Source organism: Oryza sativa, chromosome 3, assembly GCF_034140825.1.
Source record: "Oryza sativa Japonica Group chromosome 3, ASM3414082v1".
Lineage (NCBI taxonomy): Eukaryota > Viridiplantae > Streptophyta > Magnoliopsida > Poales > Poaceae > Oryza > Oryza sativa.
The window spans coordinates 36720391-36737832 of NC_089037.1; the positions used below are offsets into that span (position 1 = coordinate 36720391).

General features: G+C 41.5%; 2 protein-coding genes across 5 annotated transcripts; both read left to right on the plus strand.

Annotated features, from left to right (window-relative positions):
- Window positions 1-65: 65 nt before the first annotated feature.
- On the plus strand, window positions 66-6594 carry LOC4334787 (putative pentatricopeptide repeat-containing protein At1g77010, mitochondrial). 4 transcript variants are annotated; one of them, XM_015772873.3, is made up of 4 exons: window positions 66-235; window positions 2695-5685; window positions 5993-6121; window positions 6201-6594. In XM_015772873.3, exon 2 carries the CDS (start codon window positions 3058-3060, stop codon window positions 5110-5112), a length of 2055 nt encoding a protein of 684 aa, XP_015628359.1. In that variant the 5' UTR covers window positions 66-235; window positions 2695-3057; the 3' UTR covers window positions 5113-5685; window positions 5993-6121; window positions 6201-6594. The 4 variants fall into 4 exon arrangements, with proteins under 4 accessions (XP_015628359.1, XP_015628365.1, XP_015628366.1 ...); XM_015772879.3 differs by having other exon boundaries at window positions 2873-5685; XM_015772880.3 differs by having other exon boundaries at window positions 2940-5685.
- Window positions 6595-11798: 5204 nt separating this feature from the next.
- LOC4334788 (uncharacterized protein At4g15970) lies at window positions 11799-16241 on the plus strand. Its single transcript, XM_015777075.3, has 3 exons — window positions 11799-12269; window positions 14439-14819; window positions 15439-16241. Exons 1-3 carry the CDS (start codon window positions 11961-11963, stop codon window positions 15922-15924), a joined length of 1176 nt encoding a protein of 391 aa, XP_015632561.1. The 5' UTR covers window positions 11799-11960; the 3' UTR covers window positions 15925-16241.
- Window positions 16242-17442: the final 1201 nt, after the last annotated feature.

The following is a 17442-nucleotide window of genomic DNA, read 5'->3' on the forward strand; positions in this document are numbered from 1 at the left end:
AATTATGGGCCGTTTGTTGCCGCACGCAGGGGTGCCACCCAGCCGTGCCCGCCGCCGCTCGCCTCAGTCACCCTCCCAAGCTCCCCACGGTGGCGCTCCTCCTTACCTTCCCTGCTCGGGGAGGTCGGGGTCGCTGGTTGGATCCAAGAAACGGTAGCTTTCGTTGTTGGTTCTTGTTTTGAGGGAATCGTATGCGTGTGCAGAGGAAGGGGATTTCTTCATCTGGACAGTCGAGGTGCGCACCTGCGGGCTCCCTCCCGTCTTCTTCTTCTTCTTCCCCGACTAATCTGTGTTCGGTTGCTGATTTCGCGGAAATTTAGGGGCTTTCTCGTTGCTCATTTCAGCTGGGTGAGCTTTAGTTTGGGGAATTTATGGTAGGGGATTTGTGGGGAGGGGGACATTTGATATGACGGTCTTTCAGTTTGCAGTTGTTCCGTTAGTTTGTAGCTTTAGAATGCTTGTTCGAATTTGTGGGTGGACTTGTGGAAACCTAATTTTAGCGTTACATTTTTTATTATGCTGTTAATTGCCAGACTTTTTCTTAGTCAGTTCATAAGCTGTTGCTGTGGTTAGATATTTATAAATCTTTTATGTGATTTTGTAATACAGTTCCTTGTACTTCCTGCATATCTGTATGCTTTGTTTCGGGGAGGTTTCAGTTGTTGGATTGAGCAATACTTGTTTTTGCCCTTGTTATTCTGTAAATCATTGATCTTTTAGCTTTATAAAGCTTCTGATGGTTCTGTTGTGTTGATGGCATTGTGCTTGACTGCTTGTGTTAGGAAACCCATCATACCATATATGTGTTTCGTGCGATCGAGTGCGAGTTTTTGTGCAATGATGTTATGTGAAGTTCAGTTAACTGGGACACTCTTTTGCTTTGTAGGACAATAGCGTTTTCTTTTTGGGGCCCATATGGGATAATACATCTCTTATATGATACTGATTTGCGTTGCAATGAGCAGAAATGCAACTTTTGAGACAATTATAAACTGTCTGACTGGATACATTACCTATCTTGAGGTAGAGCGCCTAAACAAAGGATAACTAATCTGATTGTAAATATTATAGTGCAATCATTCAGACTTGATCTTTTTAGGGACCAAATTGGGCCTATGTTCAATTCAGTTTAAGCCCCGCTAAATTCATAGCAACCTGAGCCCCCAATATAGCTCCTGCCAAGACAAATTTTGATTAAGGGCCAACCTACAAGGCTAGCCCAAGTTTGATTCATGATGAGGAGCAGCCCAGACTAGAGTTTTACCCTTGTCCAACTCAAGAAATGTTTAGTATTACTTGGTTGAGTAATATTGCTCTATTGGCTGAAATGTGACAAGCATCATAGATAGTACTAACTACTAACTTCGTGTTTTAGTTCAAAAAATTAAACAATCTATACCTAATTAAAAAATGCGTAAGCCTTCTGGGAGATTTTTCATCCGTAGTCTTTGTCATCCGCACAGTACGCGATTTTTTGTTCGAGCAAAACGGACTCTACTACGCGAGACCATCGTTAGTATCCTGTGCACATTCCAATATGTCCCAATGAAAACAGAATAAAATAGATATAAAAATTGAAGAACCATATACATAGATGTGAGATTGGACTCGATGGAAACACACAAGTTGAATTTCAATCGAATTGAATAAAGATCGAAGAACCATACACTTGACGAGAACAAAAGGTTGGAAAGAAGCAGGCATGGAAGGATGAGGACAATGTCCTTGACAAGCACAGATCAAGGCCTACCGTGCCCTCCGGCTCTCAAATCCTCATCCTGCACCGTCTCCCTCACAGCCCACAGGGTTCTCCTCCCTCTCCACTTCTGCCTCAACCCAAATACCAGGAGGGTCCTGCCCCTGGCTGTCGCGGCGTCGCCATTGGCTGCCGACCTGCTGTTCCTGTCACTGTCAAGTCCTGTCCTCTTGGGAAGACGACGACCCAGCTCTTGCAGGTTATACCTCTAGCAGTCTAGCTCATAGCTTCATTATTCTCATTGAGTTATTGTGTTTGAACTTTCTGCCACTTGCCTTTACTATTTGCCAATTTGTAGTTACTGAATGTGCTGTTGATTTGCTGCCATTGTAGTTTGAGGAATAGGGATATTGCTATCGAACTATGTATATTGTAATGTTTGCACATTTTGAACCTGCTTGTCAAATTTAGTCGATTATTGATTTTATAAGATGTTATTGCTATATTTGTATAACTTTTTAACTAAATTTATTCTCATATATGGGATTTGCGGTGTTTGAAAATTCTGGCATGTGATGTGAAGTAGGACTACCCAACCAAAAATTCCTTGGCCACGCCACTGCTCCTTAGAGCTGTATGTATTCTCCTAAACATTATCAATTCTCAGATATTCAGATCAAATATGGACAGTAAGCCTGGCATTTGGGAAGTTAATATTATAAACTTGAAAACTAATCAAAGCTATGTGTTTACTTTCTTTTTCATTGTGAGTAGATATTTAGGAATACTATCAGAACAAAATAATGGGTTATCAATTATCAAGTACCTTTTTTAAAATGAAATGTGGCACTGGGCTCTAATATTTTAATTTCTTGAGTTGATAATACTTTAGGACTTGGTAATATGCTGATCAGTTCCAACTTACTTTCTTACTGTGGTTTTGATATATAATTTGTGGACATAAGGCAATTGCTTTCCTTTTTTTTCTCTGTGTGTAGGGACTCTGTTGGCGAGAGGGGTCAGAGAGCGAGGGATAATGCATTAGGCCGTGTTTAGTTTCCCCCATATTCCCAACTTTCCATCATATCATATCACATCAAAAACTTTCCTACACACATAAACTTTCAACTTTTTTTTCATACTCCCAACTTTCTTCAAACTTTCAACTTTTTTCAGGAACTAAACACACCCTTAGTGCACTTCCCCACTGCAAGAGTCCATCATAAGTAATGTTTTGTCCTAGGTCCTCCATGGCAGCTATGATCTCGACAAGGTGGTGGCCAGTGGCTAAGGATATGGTGATTCAGTGAAGGCAGAACAACAGCTTGCTTCCAGGGCCTCCTGTCCTGTTCAGTTTCTCCATGTCTGTCATCATCGACGTCCGCAACTGCATCCAACTCCTCCGCTCCTGCAGTGCCGTGGCCGGCCAGCAGCTGCACCAGCTCCTTCTCAAGTCTGGCCATGTCCCATCATCGCTGCCGCCCTCTAACTCCTTGCTCCTCATGTATGCGCGCTGCTCCCCACTCCACCAGCACGACGCCCGCCGCCTGTTTGACGAAATGCCCGTCAAGAACTGCTTCTCCTACAACTCTGTTATCACCTCCCACCTCAATTCCAGAGACCACCATGCAGCGCTTAATATCTTCCGATCCATGCCCGAGAGGAACACCTTCTCATGGAATACAATCATAACTGGCATTGTGTCCACAGGCAATCTCGACATGGCCCGTTCACTGCTGATTGAAATGCCTGTCAAGGATCCTGTGGCTTGCAATGCTGTTTTGCATAGGTATGTCCGGCGTGGCCGGGCGGATGAGGCGTTTGCATTACTCAGGACGGTTGGTCAATGCAGTGGTGCAGATGCCTCTTCTCCATGGAATGACCCTTTTGTGCTTGCGACAATTGTTGGTGCTTGTGCTGATTGGATGAAGTATGATTTTGGGAGGCAGGCTCATGCTCGGATGGTGGTTTCCAAGATTGAACAGGATTTGGTGTTGAGTTGCGCATTAGTTAACATGTACTGCAAATGTGGGGATTTGGATTCTGCTCGCTATGTCCTTAATGGTTTAACTCAGGTTGATGAGTTCTCACTTTCTGCACTCATATATGGCTATGCTTCTTGTGGACATTTGCATGAGGCGATACGACTTTTTGACAGAAAGGAGGAACCAAGCATTGCTATGTGGAATTCTCTTATCAGTGGCTGTGCATTTGCCTGTTGTGGAAATGATGCTTTTGCTCTTTTTGCAAGGATGATGCGATCAGATGTGTTACCTGATTCTTCAACTTATGCCAGCATTTTGAATGTATGTGGTTTTTCAGTCATGGTGAATCCTGGGCAACAGATTCATGGGTGTGGTCTAAAATGTGGAGCAGTCAATGACATAATAGTAGCAAGTGCACTCATTGATTTCTACTCAAAATGTGGCCTCTGGGAGGATGCTTGCAGAGCTTTTAGAGAGCTTAGGTTTCATGATACCATAGTGCTCAACTCAATGATCACTGTTTACTCAAACTGTGGGCAGATAGAAGAGGCGAGAAGAATTTTTGATATGATCACTGGTAAGAGTGTGATCTCATGGAATTCTATGGTGGTTGGGTTGAGCCAGAATGGGCATGCTAGGGATGCACTTGGGTTATTCTGTGAGATGCATCGGCTTGGTTTGCGGCTTGACAAGGTTGCTATAGCCAGTGCTCTGAGTGCATCGAGCAGCATTTGCTCTATCAGTTTTGGAGAGCAGATCTTTTCTCTAGCCACTGTTCTTGGTTTGCAATCTGATCATGTTGTTGCGTCTTCACTCATTGATCTGTATTGCAAATGTGGAAGCCTAGCAAATGGGTGCAGGATCTTTGAAGAAATCGATAAGCCAGACGAGGTCTTATGGAACTCAATGCTGATTGGTCATGCTTCCAATGGGTATGGACATGAAGCATTGGAACTCTTGGAGTTGATGAAAACTAAGGGCATAAAACCAAGTGAACGAACATTTATTGCTGTCCTTTCTGCATGCTGCCACTCTGGACTCGTGAAAGAGGGACTGACATGGTTTCACCGGATGCAAGCGGACTTCAGTGTGAGTCCATCAGCTGAGCATTACGCATGTGTGACTGATCTCTTAGTCCGCGCAGGTCGGCTAGAGGAATCAGTTGAATTCATTGAAAATATGCCCTTTGAAGCTGATGCGGTTAGCTGGACAACTGTTATTGGTGGATGCAAAGCTCAGGGCAATGAGGCCATGATGCGGAAGGTGGCGAAGAAGCTGATGGAGATGGAATCGTCACATCCCAGCTTGTATGTGCAACTGTCCAGTGGGCTTGCTTCTCTAGGGGATTGGACTAAATCAGCAGAAATAAGGAGTATGATGTATGAGAGAAGAATTACAAAGAATCCTGGTTACAGTTGGATTGACTCTTAGAAATTGTTGCTCAATCAGTTGATCAGTGGAAAACTGGAATATTTGGCTTCTGTATTTTTGTTGGAGTTGTTTTCCAACCACAAGCTTTACAACAGCTGAACAGGAAAACTGTTGTCCCTGGATGAGCCAAACATATGCAGAAATGTTAGTTTTCCCATATGTCTGATTATCTCACACATATGTGACATTAAATCGGTTTCCTTCCTCTGTGGCAAGTAACATCGTCCTCCATCCCCAAAGGCTGTGTTCAAGCCCATGCTATGCACAGCTTACTTTTTGATATTTTCCTTCTTACTCAAATTATATCTTGTATACTGAACCCTGTGTTAATGGTAGCACACTTAGTTACTTCCATGTGTTGTGTTGTCAACCTATTCCTGGCCCCCATGTTGGTGGAAGTGCTGCAGCAAAGGATGTGAACAAGTGGCTTGATGAGATTATTGGAGGCTATGATTCCTCTATCAGGGAGTTCCATGGAGGAGATGATCAGAAGTTGCTTATTTCACTGCTTAAAATATTGTGCCGACACTATGGAAGCTCCGTTCACCTTTTGGGTCTGATCCATCGCAGGAGGTATTTGCTTTTTGTACTGCTCTACAATATTTAGATAATTCATTACCACAGTTAAAAGCATCCCCTTGTCATTAATTTCTCACATGGAAAATGGCCTGTCCATACAGGATTTTAAGCATGTAACCAGCAACACTGAATTAATGTATGCATGTTAAACTGGACCTGTGAAATGAAAAGATCTATTCTTCCTTGAGATCACTTTATTTTTCAATCAGCGTTTGTCATATAACTGCTAGCTATCTTTTATTTAATTTATTTATATTCTTTTGAAAGGAATATTGAATTTCTTTCGAATTCTTGGTTACAGGGTATAGCTGGTCCAGAGATGGCAGTGACAAAACTTTTCTCATCTTGTAAGAGCAGTGGTGCTCATAAGGGAGAGTATGGAGCCATTGTCCATTGCATGAAAAACATTCCGTCAGAAAACCAGATTCAGGTAATTCTTATTTCTATCAGAACATCAGCTTCAGGGGAAAAAAATAGTAACCCTGGGTGTGGCAACCATTTCATTGCAGGCTACTGCTAAGGAGGTTCAAAATCCCCTAGTTTCTGGTAGAAGGAAAGAGGCTCTTCAGTGAAGAAAATGGCTTACCACCATTTTGTATCTGGATCACCTTTGAGGACGTTGTGCCTTCTTATTGCTGGACAACCTGCAGATGTTTTCAATGTTGAGAACCCTACTGTTGATGGCAATTATGGTAATTTGCATTATGGTAAATTATGGTATCAATATACCTCCGGCTAATATTATGACAATTATATCATTTTTCATCTCTTAAGAAAATTATCTTTTTACCCTTTCTTCGGAAGTATTTATAACAATACTTAAATACCTTTTATATGGTAGTACCTTTAATTGTGGAGCGTTGGATCTTTATTAATTTTGGAATGCAAACACTGTAAAACTTATCTGCTTTTGTTAGAACGTTACTTACAAGTTTATATCTTATTTGCCATATCAGACAAACACATTTGCTTGTTCACCACCAACAAAAGGATGCGGAACATTTAAAAAAATGCAATTGTGTCACAAGCAATAGCGACAACTTCCAACATGTATAACATACGCGTACTCTTTAAAAACTGCTGGTAACACAAAAAATCCATTTTCATGTTTATCTCATCCTCTTCACTTATGACCACAATACAGACACACACAGTCCTGTGACTGTACCTTAAGCATTTCAACCGTTCCTTGTTTCACAAATAAAAGTTACTCTTCCCCCCAATTATAGATCAGATGTGTTCAGTTCTCTAGATACCCAAACAGACATCTATACTCTTATGTATGGATTGCTAAAATTTCTTAACATAATCTGTCTTCAAACGAATTTCATTAGCTGCACAAAATTAAAATAGCAATGAATTCCATTACCCATACACATCTGAACTGCAAATGCGGTCCTCTATTTTTCTGCTCTCATTGTCAGAGTGTAATGTAGTTGCACAAAACAAAATATTAACATATACATATATTTTTATACATTACTCGGTGGCACTGAGCTATTCCTAAAGCAGTATAGAATCCATACATGAATACAATGTAGAAATGACTAAAATTCAAAATTTAAAAATAAGAAATATTGAAAAATTCAAAATTTAAAAATAAGAAATATTGAAAGAAGAGTTTAGAATTCCTATAGAAATTAAATTTATGAATAAAGGAACTTCAGGATTAAAAATTAAGAGATATTTGAATAGGAGTATAGAGTCCATATAGAAATACTATTTACAAATAACTAAAATTTAGAATTAGAAAATAATTAACAACTATCACGTATATACATATGAATATTACATGTTAGTTAATTTGGTCAAGTTAGTACATAATTTAAAATTATGCTGCCATTTCAATATATTCTAATAGTAAAATGCATAAGTATTTATGCTATTATGTGAGAAAAAAAATATAATCATGCTAACCGCATAATCTGTGTGGGTCTTCATCCTAGTTTTTATAGCTTTAATACACAGTACGAGGGGAATTCAGAAATATGGTGGCACCGACTTGGACAAATGCACGCGTTTCTTGAGAGGGCAGTTTCATTGAACGGTGGAAGTATGGGAGACCTCGTCCTGCTGTTTCTGAAATTCTGAAGAACGAAATGGGGGTACTACTGTATATATGTATGGAAAACTAGACTGGTCACTGCCTCACTGGATTGTTGGACGTTGACTAGCTATTCTTTCAACCCAATTATTGTCTTGTCGGTCGAAAGACAGCACGCAAGAATATAAATACATGATCTCCACAGAACTTTTACTGGTCTCTGCATTCCCTTTTTTTCTTCAGAAGAAGAGGAGAGAAAATACAGCACATGATTTTCACCTGGGAGTTGGTTTTTTCACACGAGAATATGACGAACGAGTCGGTGCAAATTTTTCAGAGAAAATGATGAGGTGTCGGTGGAGGTAAAGCACGTTGTGCCGGCGGCGACCAAAGCAACAACCTCAACGGCAACGGAAGCAAAAGCAGAGACCCGTGTACGTGTTTGGCTTTGCAATAGTTGCAGCCTAGCACAGAAAGACGACGACGATTTCTTGTAATCCATCCAGGCAGGCAGAACCTTCCTTTCTTCCGGTACAACCACCAACCATTTCATTTTTTCTTTTCATATCACCAGCTAACTAGCTGCCCATTCTTCTATATTAGTATATTATTCTAATTACCTCCTTAATTTGGATTATTAGTATATATCATCAGGTAGCCAAAGCGCCTCGAGAACGCCGCGTTTCGTTGTGCACTTTTCTTCTTGTTTAAACTACTGTTTCTCCTCCTCTTTTTTCTGCCTTTTGACTTGTTAAATCGGAGGACAGCAACGGCGGCGACGCAATGCATGTGCTGCCCTGCGACACAAGGAAACATGATTCTTCGCCATCTCCCATTAATCCATATGATTATGTGATCTTGTGACCTCATTACTGCAAAATACTATTGAGACGTGTTACAACCTCAAACACAGGCACATTACCTGCTCCTGCTGCTGATTTGATCCGTTCATTTGGTTTAAACATCCACAGGGCATTCTCTGAAAAATAGTTCTCCTGCCTAGTCTGAAAACCCATATATATAACTGATAGGTTCATGCATGTTTGGTGCTATACATGCTTTAATTATGCACGCTTCACCTGCAATAATTGTCATCCTAGCGAGTTGAGTTTGGCCTAATACAGCAATAGCAATGGCATCATGCACCTAAACAGCAACCTCTCCACTGTCGTCGTCTCTCCGTGTGAGGTCCCCTGCAAAGCCGGTTACCTGATACTCCTTTTCATATAGCTATGCAGAGCTGGTTTACTCTTAAACAGCAAGATTTCCCAATATTATACTCGCTACACAAATGCAGAGCCTCCAACTGTCCTAAGTTTTGGCAAGCCACTGCATTTTGTTCTTGAGAAGCCATGTGCAAACGGCTACATATACCATCTGTACTGTTGTGCACATCATATCTTCTTTTTTTTCTCTTCCTTTTTTTCATTTGGGTGCATGTTAGCTCGTATCGTAGCAAGTAGCTAGATATGAATAGATTAATTCTTGTTCATGTCGCAATCATGGATTCGTTAAAACTGAACCTCTTAGTTCCTTTATTCAGTAGTATATATCAATATATAATGCTGTCTGATTACCTGTATAATATTATATGTGCAGACCAGACTACAGAATCCAACTAATAACTATAGTCAAGTTGCCAGCCTTATATCTGCTTGCACGTTTGAGGTCAATCCAAGAAACTTCCAACACAGTAATCGTCCTAACATCTGTCGTTCTAATCAAATTAACTCTGCCAACTTGCCATAAACCTAGGAGCATATATAATATCATCAACTACATAAGAATGGCTAGCAAAATGCAGCATTTCCAGCGTGATTTACGGTGTTGTTCTTCCTCAAGACTGGTAAACAGACAGTTTGGTGCTAATGTTATGATTCAACCAACAACAGGAAAGGCAAAAATGTGTACATGGCTGCGCCTAAGGTTTGGCAAGCAGCTTGTATCTGGTGATTATTAAGACAAAATACCGGATAAATAATAATCAACCCGGCCAGTCTTTATATGGTTAGGCAAAACAATCAGTCAGCTAGGCCATTCTATTAGACATTTCGGCTCATGAATCATGATCGGGACAGGAACCCGACCTGATTAGTTAACAGAATATGTGTTGCATATGCTGCTAACTTCCATGGAAATATGCACGTTTTTGTACATGTTGTTTTCCCTGACCCAAAATGATTAGAATAAGATAGTTAGTCAAAGATGTATTTAGGCCTTCAATAGAGACGTCTGTCTATAGGAAAATGGATGAATAATGTTTTTAGATAATTAATAATAGGCAGTGTAAACAAGTTTATTCACCCGCCCGTGTGGAGAGTTAATTTACTGCAATACTGCATAGTATATGTTTCCACCTAAAAATAGTTCCTCCGGCATTGGCTTTTTCAGCAGTTGAGAAGAACACTTGCACTGTTGCACATAGACTGATCTGACAGAAACACACAAAAGTATATAGCACTGTATCGGCCAAAGCTATTGATGGATGGTAGTTTGCACCCAAGAGCATGCAAGATTGCAAAAGCAGAGTGAAAGCTAGGTAAAAAAAAAAAACAATCCTTCTGTTGTGCTTCAGATTAGCAGTGCTAGTACCAAATCGCTGCACCGACAAATCGCCATCAGATTACTTGTTCAGTTATAGTTCAAAGCTTAGTCTTGCATGCAATCCCGAAATTGGCGGCAGAATGACAGGCTCACGCTACCCTTTATTTAGATGCCTACTTCTCCAATTTGTTTATATACCGAGAATGACAGAAGTTGGTGCTTACTTGCTTACCTCAAAATGACAAGCTAGATACACGAAAAACTACAAAAGAATACGCTGCAGACAGTTCAATTTAACTCTGAACAAGGAACCTATTTTGTCAAGAAAAGAGGCAGGCTGAGTTTTTCTGAACTTTTTCTGAAGATGCAAGTAGCGAAAGATGGAGTTGACGATGAGATAGCAGAGCTAGTAGGTAAGGTTTGCTCATCGATGGCAACAGCGGCATGAGCTTTGCTGCGACTTACACATGAGCAAACCTAACACGGCAAGTGCAGCATCATACTAGTAGCATATAGGGTGTGGTGGCCATCAGATGGCGTCTGACCTAGCTAGCTAGAAGTCGCTAATAGCACCTTAGTCATTTCCTTCCGGTAGAGAAAAAATCTTCACCAAATTAATAATTAATCAACTCTAACAGTTGCAGGTCGAAATTACCATCATTTTCTTCTACATGCGGCGATAGACCGATAGTGAATGTTTGTTCGTTTTGTAAGACTCAGCACGCGAATGATTGGCGGTGTTTACCATACAGCATGAAGCCGTTTGTACGCAACAATACTTTTTTTGACATAAATAAGCAACAATATTCAAAGCATGAAACCGTTTTGTACTCAAATTAGCAACAGTATCCAACGTTTGATTGTGCAGTTCTTTTCTTCATGTCGAACCTTATTTTCCTACACAGTACGAGGGAAATTCAGAAATATTGTTTCTCCCCCATGTGAGCAAACAGAATAAAACCAACCAGCCGTCTGCAACACTAAAAAAATCACCTCCAAAGACGCGTACACAATGTCATGTACAGGTAAGTAGCATAGAAAAATTCAGTTATTGCAGGGATGCAGGGAGAGAATTCAGAAATCAGAATAATACCCCGGATCGGGTTTATTACGTCCATCTCAACAGTTCAACGCATCAGGTCCAGTCTACGCCTAAACAAACGCGAACCTACAGGCAGACAGGGTCGGCACCAACAACCCAACCCATCCTGAGTTCCTGACAGCCAAACCTCGACCTCCAGCTCCAGCAGCTAGCAAATCAAAGCAAAGCAACCGTGTGTTGCGACTTTGAAACCTGTCACGCTGAAGCAAGAGGCACGCATCACACTACAAGTTGTCATCACACCAGCAAAGCCAAAACTACGAGTAAATCAATCAGTGGGAGAGGATTAAGATGATGATGATCTGTCTCTTAGGCCTCCATCACGCCCGTTAATTCCCTTTCAGGCTGGTCTTCGCCTACCTGTTGCTGCTGCTCCTCCATCAAATACCCCCATTCCCTCTCCTCTCTGCTACTACTATACCTCCTTCTTGTTCCTTTCTTCAGACAAAGGCTTTGCCTTTCCTTCCTCTTCCACCATCCTGCCACAAGAAGCAAGAACCTCTCTTAATTTGAGCAAGAAACCATTCGTCACATCAACGGAGGAAGCAGCTATAGTTTGATTGATTGGTTGATCGATCGATGCTGGGCGGCGGCAAGATGAAGGGTGGGGAGACGATGGGCGGCGGCGGCGGCAGCGGCAGCAGCAGCATTAGCCCGCTGGTGTCGTTCGTGCTGGGCGCCGCCATGGCCACCGTCTGCATCCTCTTCGTCATGTCCGCCAGCCCGGGACGCCGCCTCGCTGACATCTCCGCCTGGAGCAACGCCGACGACGCGCCGCCGCTGCCGCTCCCGTTGCAGGACGCCGCCGTCGACTCCAACGACTCGCTGGCCGCCGCCGCCGCCGCCAACGTCACCGTCGTTGCTGCTCCGGCTCCCGCCCCCGTCCAGGTATGCACATATTTGCCATTTTTTTTATTGCTTCAATATGCTATGAACAAAACGAATTGATTGGCACCAATATCATTTCTGAAGATTTCAAAATGAAAAAAAAAACAAAGGAGGTTATTTTCCCTCAGATGTTTCTACCTCCCTGGAGTTAACAAATCCGTTTTTTTTCTGAAAGAACAGTAACAAGAATAAAAAATAATCAAACAGTAATACTAATTAAGTAGTGCGTGGTGGTGGAGATGGCATCAAATTGTGATATTTAATAAGCTCAAATAAAAACCAGAGATGCCATTTACATATGCTGCCGCGATCAGCAATAATTAACAAAACACATTAACAGGAGGAGGAGGAGGAATCCTCTTTGAACAAGTTACGTAGCCTGACGGCGACCGGTTAACCAAACCCGCGTGATTACTGATTAGATTACCATACCAGTAATAGTTTATTTACCTAGTCAGTCTAGATTACAACACAAAGACACGGTCCTGCCTCTATGCTAATGCTCGCCATTGACACCTGCTTTCTTGCTCCCATCTTCTCCCCTTTCTCCCAACCACTTTTGTCTTTCCCCTCTCCCCATGTAAACACTATTACTACTAATCACACTTGTTAACACCAGCAGCTAATTCCCTTCTTCTCCACATGATGTAACTAGTCTAGACCTGGTGACTCATCGCGTTCTACTAGCTCCTTTTTACCTGTAGCTGCTGTCGGCATGGGTCCCACAGGTTTACTGCCACTGCTGCCATGTTCTCACACGTGTCACCGGCCATCGCAGTGGGATGGGTACACGTGGCACCGGAAACGGCTAGTAGTCCGGCTCCCGATCGGACGGTCCATGTGTGACTGATCGGCGATGGATGTTCAGCCGGCCCATGACGCCTCTGTCTGGCGGTTTTCGCGTAAGAGCAGGTACAATATACGGTTTAAGCCGGCGATAGCGCATCCAACCTGGCCAAAGTGATGAGCTGGATGGAAAAAACCAGGAGAGAGGGTGTTAGCGGACGACTAAGGCCCTGTTTAAATGGGGCTAAAACTTTTAAGTCCCTATCACATCAGATGTTTGGACAATAATTATAAATATTAAACGTAGACTATTAATAAAACCCATCCATAATCTTGGACTAATTTGCGAGACGAATCTATTGAGTCTAATTAATCCATAATTAGCCTATGTGATGCTACAGTAGACATTCTCTAATTATTGATTAGTTAGGCTTAAAAATTTTGTCTCGCAAATTAGCTTCCATTTATGTAATTAGTTTTGTAAGTAGTCTATATTTAATACTTTAAATTAGTGTCTAAATACAGGGACTAAAGTTAAATCACTGGATCCAAACACCACCTAAATTGTCGCCGACTACACACGAACTTCAAGAAGAAAGAAACTGTAGAAAAAGCTTATCCCATGGCTGCGTGTGGGTCTACGCGAGGCAATGCGCGGGTACAGACGGATTGGGCGTAAAAAAATGATAATCAATTCATTGGTGCTTGTGCGTATAGCCAGCAGCTGTACATACACCCATCTTCTAGTTATCTCATAGTTATCTCTATCGCTGATGTGGTGTTTTTTACCGCCGGCAGTCGCCTGCTTTATTAAACCTGCTCTAAGGCTAAAGAGAGAAGACGGGTTCGCAACCAATTCTAGCTACGAATCTAGACATATGTGTGTAAAAGTTTGTAACTAGAATTAGATTTTCTATGGGACAGAGTAGTATGTCTTACTGACAGGCAAAATCTATTCTTGGTTCAACCATGTGAGGTAGCACATGTCGTTGTTCAGAAGAAAATGCATTGGCCGTTTCAATTGTTGAAAATAAAATCTTGCATAAAAAGAGATAAAATGAAGGAATGGTTTGAGCTCATTTGCTAGTTGCAGCATGGCATTCATGGGCGTGTCTTCTCCTAGATTGCTGCTATACTCAGCTTTAGTTGCTGCCCATAGCTCAATTCTTCCAAAAAAAAATGGCCCCACTTGTCAGCCAATGCTGAACCATAGAGACGCAACCAACTCGTCACATGCATGCAGCAAAAATCCAATTCTTGGAGTTCAGTTTGTAGTGATCATGAAGCAAAAAAATCCAACTCTGTAGTCATCTCATATCTGCACTGATCATGAAATGTGAACAGAAACCAATCATGAATCATGTGTGCATATACAATGTGCAGGCTCCGGCGCCGGCGTCCCCTTACGGCGACCTGGAGGAGGTGCTCCGGCGAGCGGCGACCAAGGACAGGACGGTGATCATGACGCAGATCAACCTGGCGTGGACGAAGCCGGGGTCGCTGCTGGACCTCTTCTTCGAGAGCTTCAGGCTCGGGGAGGGCGGCGTGTCGCGGCTGCTGGACCACCTGGTGATCGTCACCATGGACCCCGCGGCGTACGAGGGGTGCCAGGCGGTGCACCGCCATTGCTACTTCCTCCGCACCACCGGCGTCGACTACCGCTCCGAGAAGATGTTCATGAGCAAGGACTACCTCGAGATGATGTGGGGTCGCAACAAGTTTCAGCAGACCATCCTTGAGCTCGGCTACAACTTCCTCTTCACGGTCAGTACTAAATTATTTTCTTCTTTTCACGCTTCAATTGCAATATATAAATTCATTTTCATGTCGTTTTCGATGCAATATACTATGTGTTCCATCGAAGTGGTGGTTGAGTTGGCCGGATTGGGCGATACATTGGCTGCTAGTGCTCTGCTTGGCTAGCTAGCTTAGCTTAGCTCTCGTGCACTACAGTTTCATCATAGTTGCTGGGCAGAAATGTCCTCGGCTAAGCAGAGACGCAGCCGATTCGAGAGAAGTTGGACTAAACCGTTTGGTTTGGACTTTGACACGTTCGTCTATACTCTACTCTACTCGTGTTGTTGTCGGCCCGGCCGTCCATTTGGATTGGAACTTGTGGCTTGTCTTTCGCGTACAGGCGACCGAAAAAACTGAACCTGTGAAACTGAAAGATTCCGTTGAGCAAGAGGAAGCAGACACGCTCATGCCCGGTTTTCCTGGCCTGATGGCGCTCTCACTGATTGATTGCAAAATTCAGAGAATGACTTGCGAATTGCATACTAATCCAGGAGTACAATTAATCCAATCAATGGCTGAATGAACAGTAAACTGGAAAAGGATTGCACTGACAGTAATTAATTAATCCATATGAATGCATTTGCAGGATGTGGACGTGATGTGGTTCAGGGACCCGTTCAGGCACATATCAATGGGAGCAGACATCGCCATCTCCAGCGACGTGTTCATCGGCGACCCCTACAGCCTCGGCAACTTCCCCAATGGCGGCTTCCTGTTCGTGCGATCCAACGACAAGACCCTCGATTTCTACCGGAGTTGGCAGCAAGGGAGGTGGCGATTCTTCGGGAAGCACGAGCAGGACGTGTTCAACCTGATCAAGCACGAGCAGCAGGCGAAGCTGGGCATCGCCATCCAGTTCCTCGACACCACCTACATCAGTGGCTTCTGTCAGCTCAGCAAGGATCTGAACAAGATCTGCACGCTCCATGCCAACTGCTGTGTTGGCCTCGGCGCCAAGATGCACGACCTCCGAGGCGTCCTCGACGTCTGGAGGAACTACACGGCGGCGCCGCCCGACGAGCGGCGCTCGGGCAAGTTCCAGTGGAAGCTCCCCGGCATCTGCATCCACTGATCGATCGATCGATCATATGTTCATATGCATATACACGCAGCGTTCAGCATTGCTGGATTGCCTTGGCTGCTTGGTTAATTTAGCTAGGCGATCGCTCGACTGCAGGCCGGTTAATTTCTCGAGCTGCCAAATTCTTTCTCCTCAATTATTAGTTGCGCCGATTCTTTTTGTCAAGTTAGGAAAATCTATATATTAAGTTATTACATCATATATTTATACGTACGTACGTACGTACGTATGTATACAGATTAATTCTAGCATGCTTGTATCCCGGAGCTCCTCTGTAAAGATAAAAGAATGCATCAGCTTTGCATCAATCATCAAGCATGTGTCCAGGCTATTATCTACCTATCTATTATATCTATTATATTATATTATATAAAGACAGCTTTGAAAGGAGGCACCACGTTCGCTGTTGAGACTAGAAATTCTCACGTTAATTGAATAAAAAGAAAAAGAAGAAAAGGAGAGTCCAAGTAAAAGTACAATTTAAAAATAGTTAAAATTTGAAATTAAAAATAAACAATATTGAAAGAAGTTTTCATATAAGAACCCAATAAACCCAATAAGAGGTTAATCAAAATTCGAAATAAAATAAAATAAAATCCAAAATTAGAAAAGGAAAGGAGAAGTTTCCATATAAGAACCCAATACGAGATTAATCAAAATTCGAAATAAAAATAAAATAAAATTCAAAATTAGAAAAGAAAATGAGAGTCCAAGTAGAAATACAATTTAAAAATAGCTTAAATTCAGAATTAAAAATAAGCAATATTGAATGAAGTTTCCATATAAGAACCGAATACGAGATTAATCAAAATTCGAAATAAAATAAAATAAAATCCAAAATTAGAAAAGAAAAGAAGAGTCCAAGTAGGAATACAATTTAAAAATAGCTGAAATTCGGAATTAAAAATAAGAAATATTAAAAGAAGAGTGCATATAAGAACCCAATACGAGATTAATTAAAATTCAGAATAAATAAATAAATCCGAAATTAGCAAAAGAAAATAAAGAAGAGTCCAAGTATAAATACAATTTAAAATTAGCTGAAACAATTTCAGTTATTTCAAAATTGTATTCCTACTCGAACACTCTTTTAATTTTTGTAATTTTCGATGTTATTTTATTTTTTATTTGAAATTTTAACTAATCTCGTATTGGATTCTTATATGGATTCTTCTTTCAATATTGCTTATTTTTAATTTCGAATTTCAGCTAATTTTAAATTGTATTCCTACTTGAACTCTTTATTTATTTTCTTTTGCTAATTTCGGGTTTGTTTTTATTTTTATTCCGAATTTTAATTAATCTCGTACTGGGTTCTTATATGGACTCTTCTTTTAATATTCTTTATTTTTAATTCTGAATTTCAGCTACGTTAATCGAAGAAAAAGAAAAAAAAGAAGAGTCGAAGTAGAAGTACAATTTAAAAATAGCTAAAATTCTGAATTTAAAATAAACAATATTGAAAGAAGTTTTCATATAAGAACCCAATAAGAGATTAATCAAAATTCG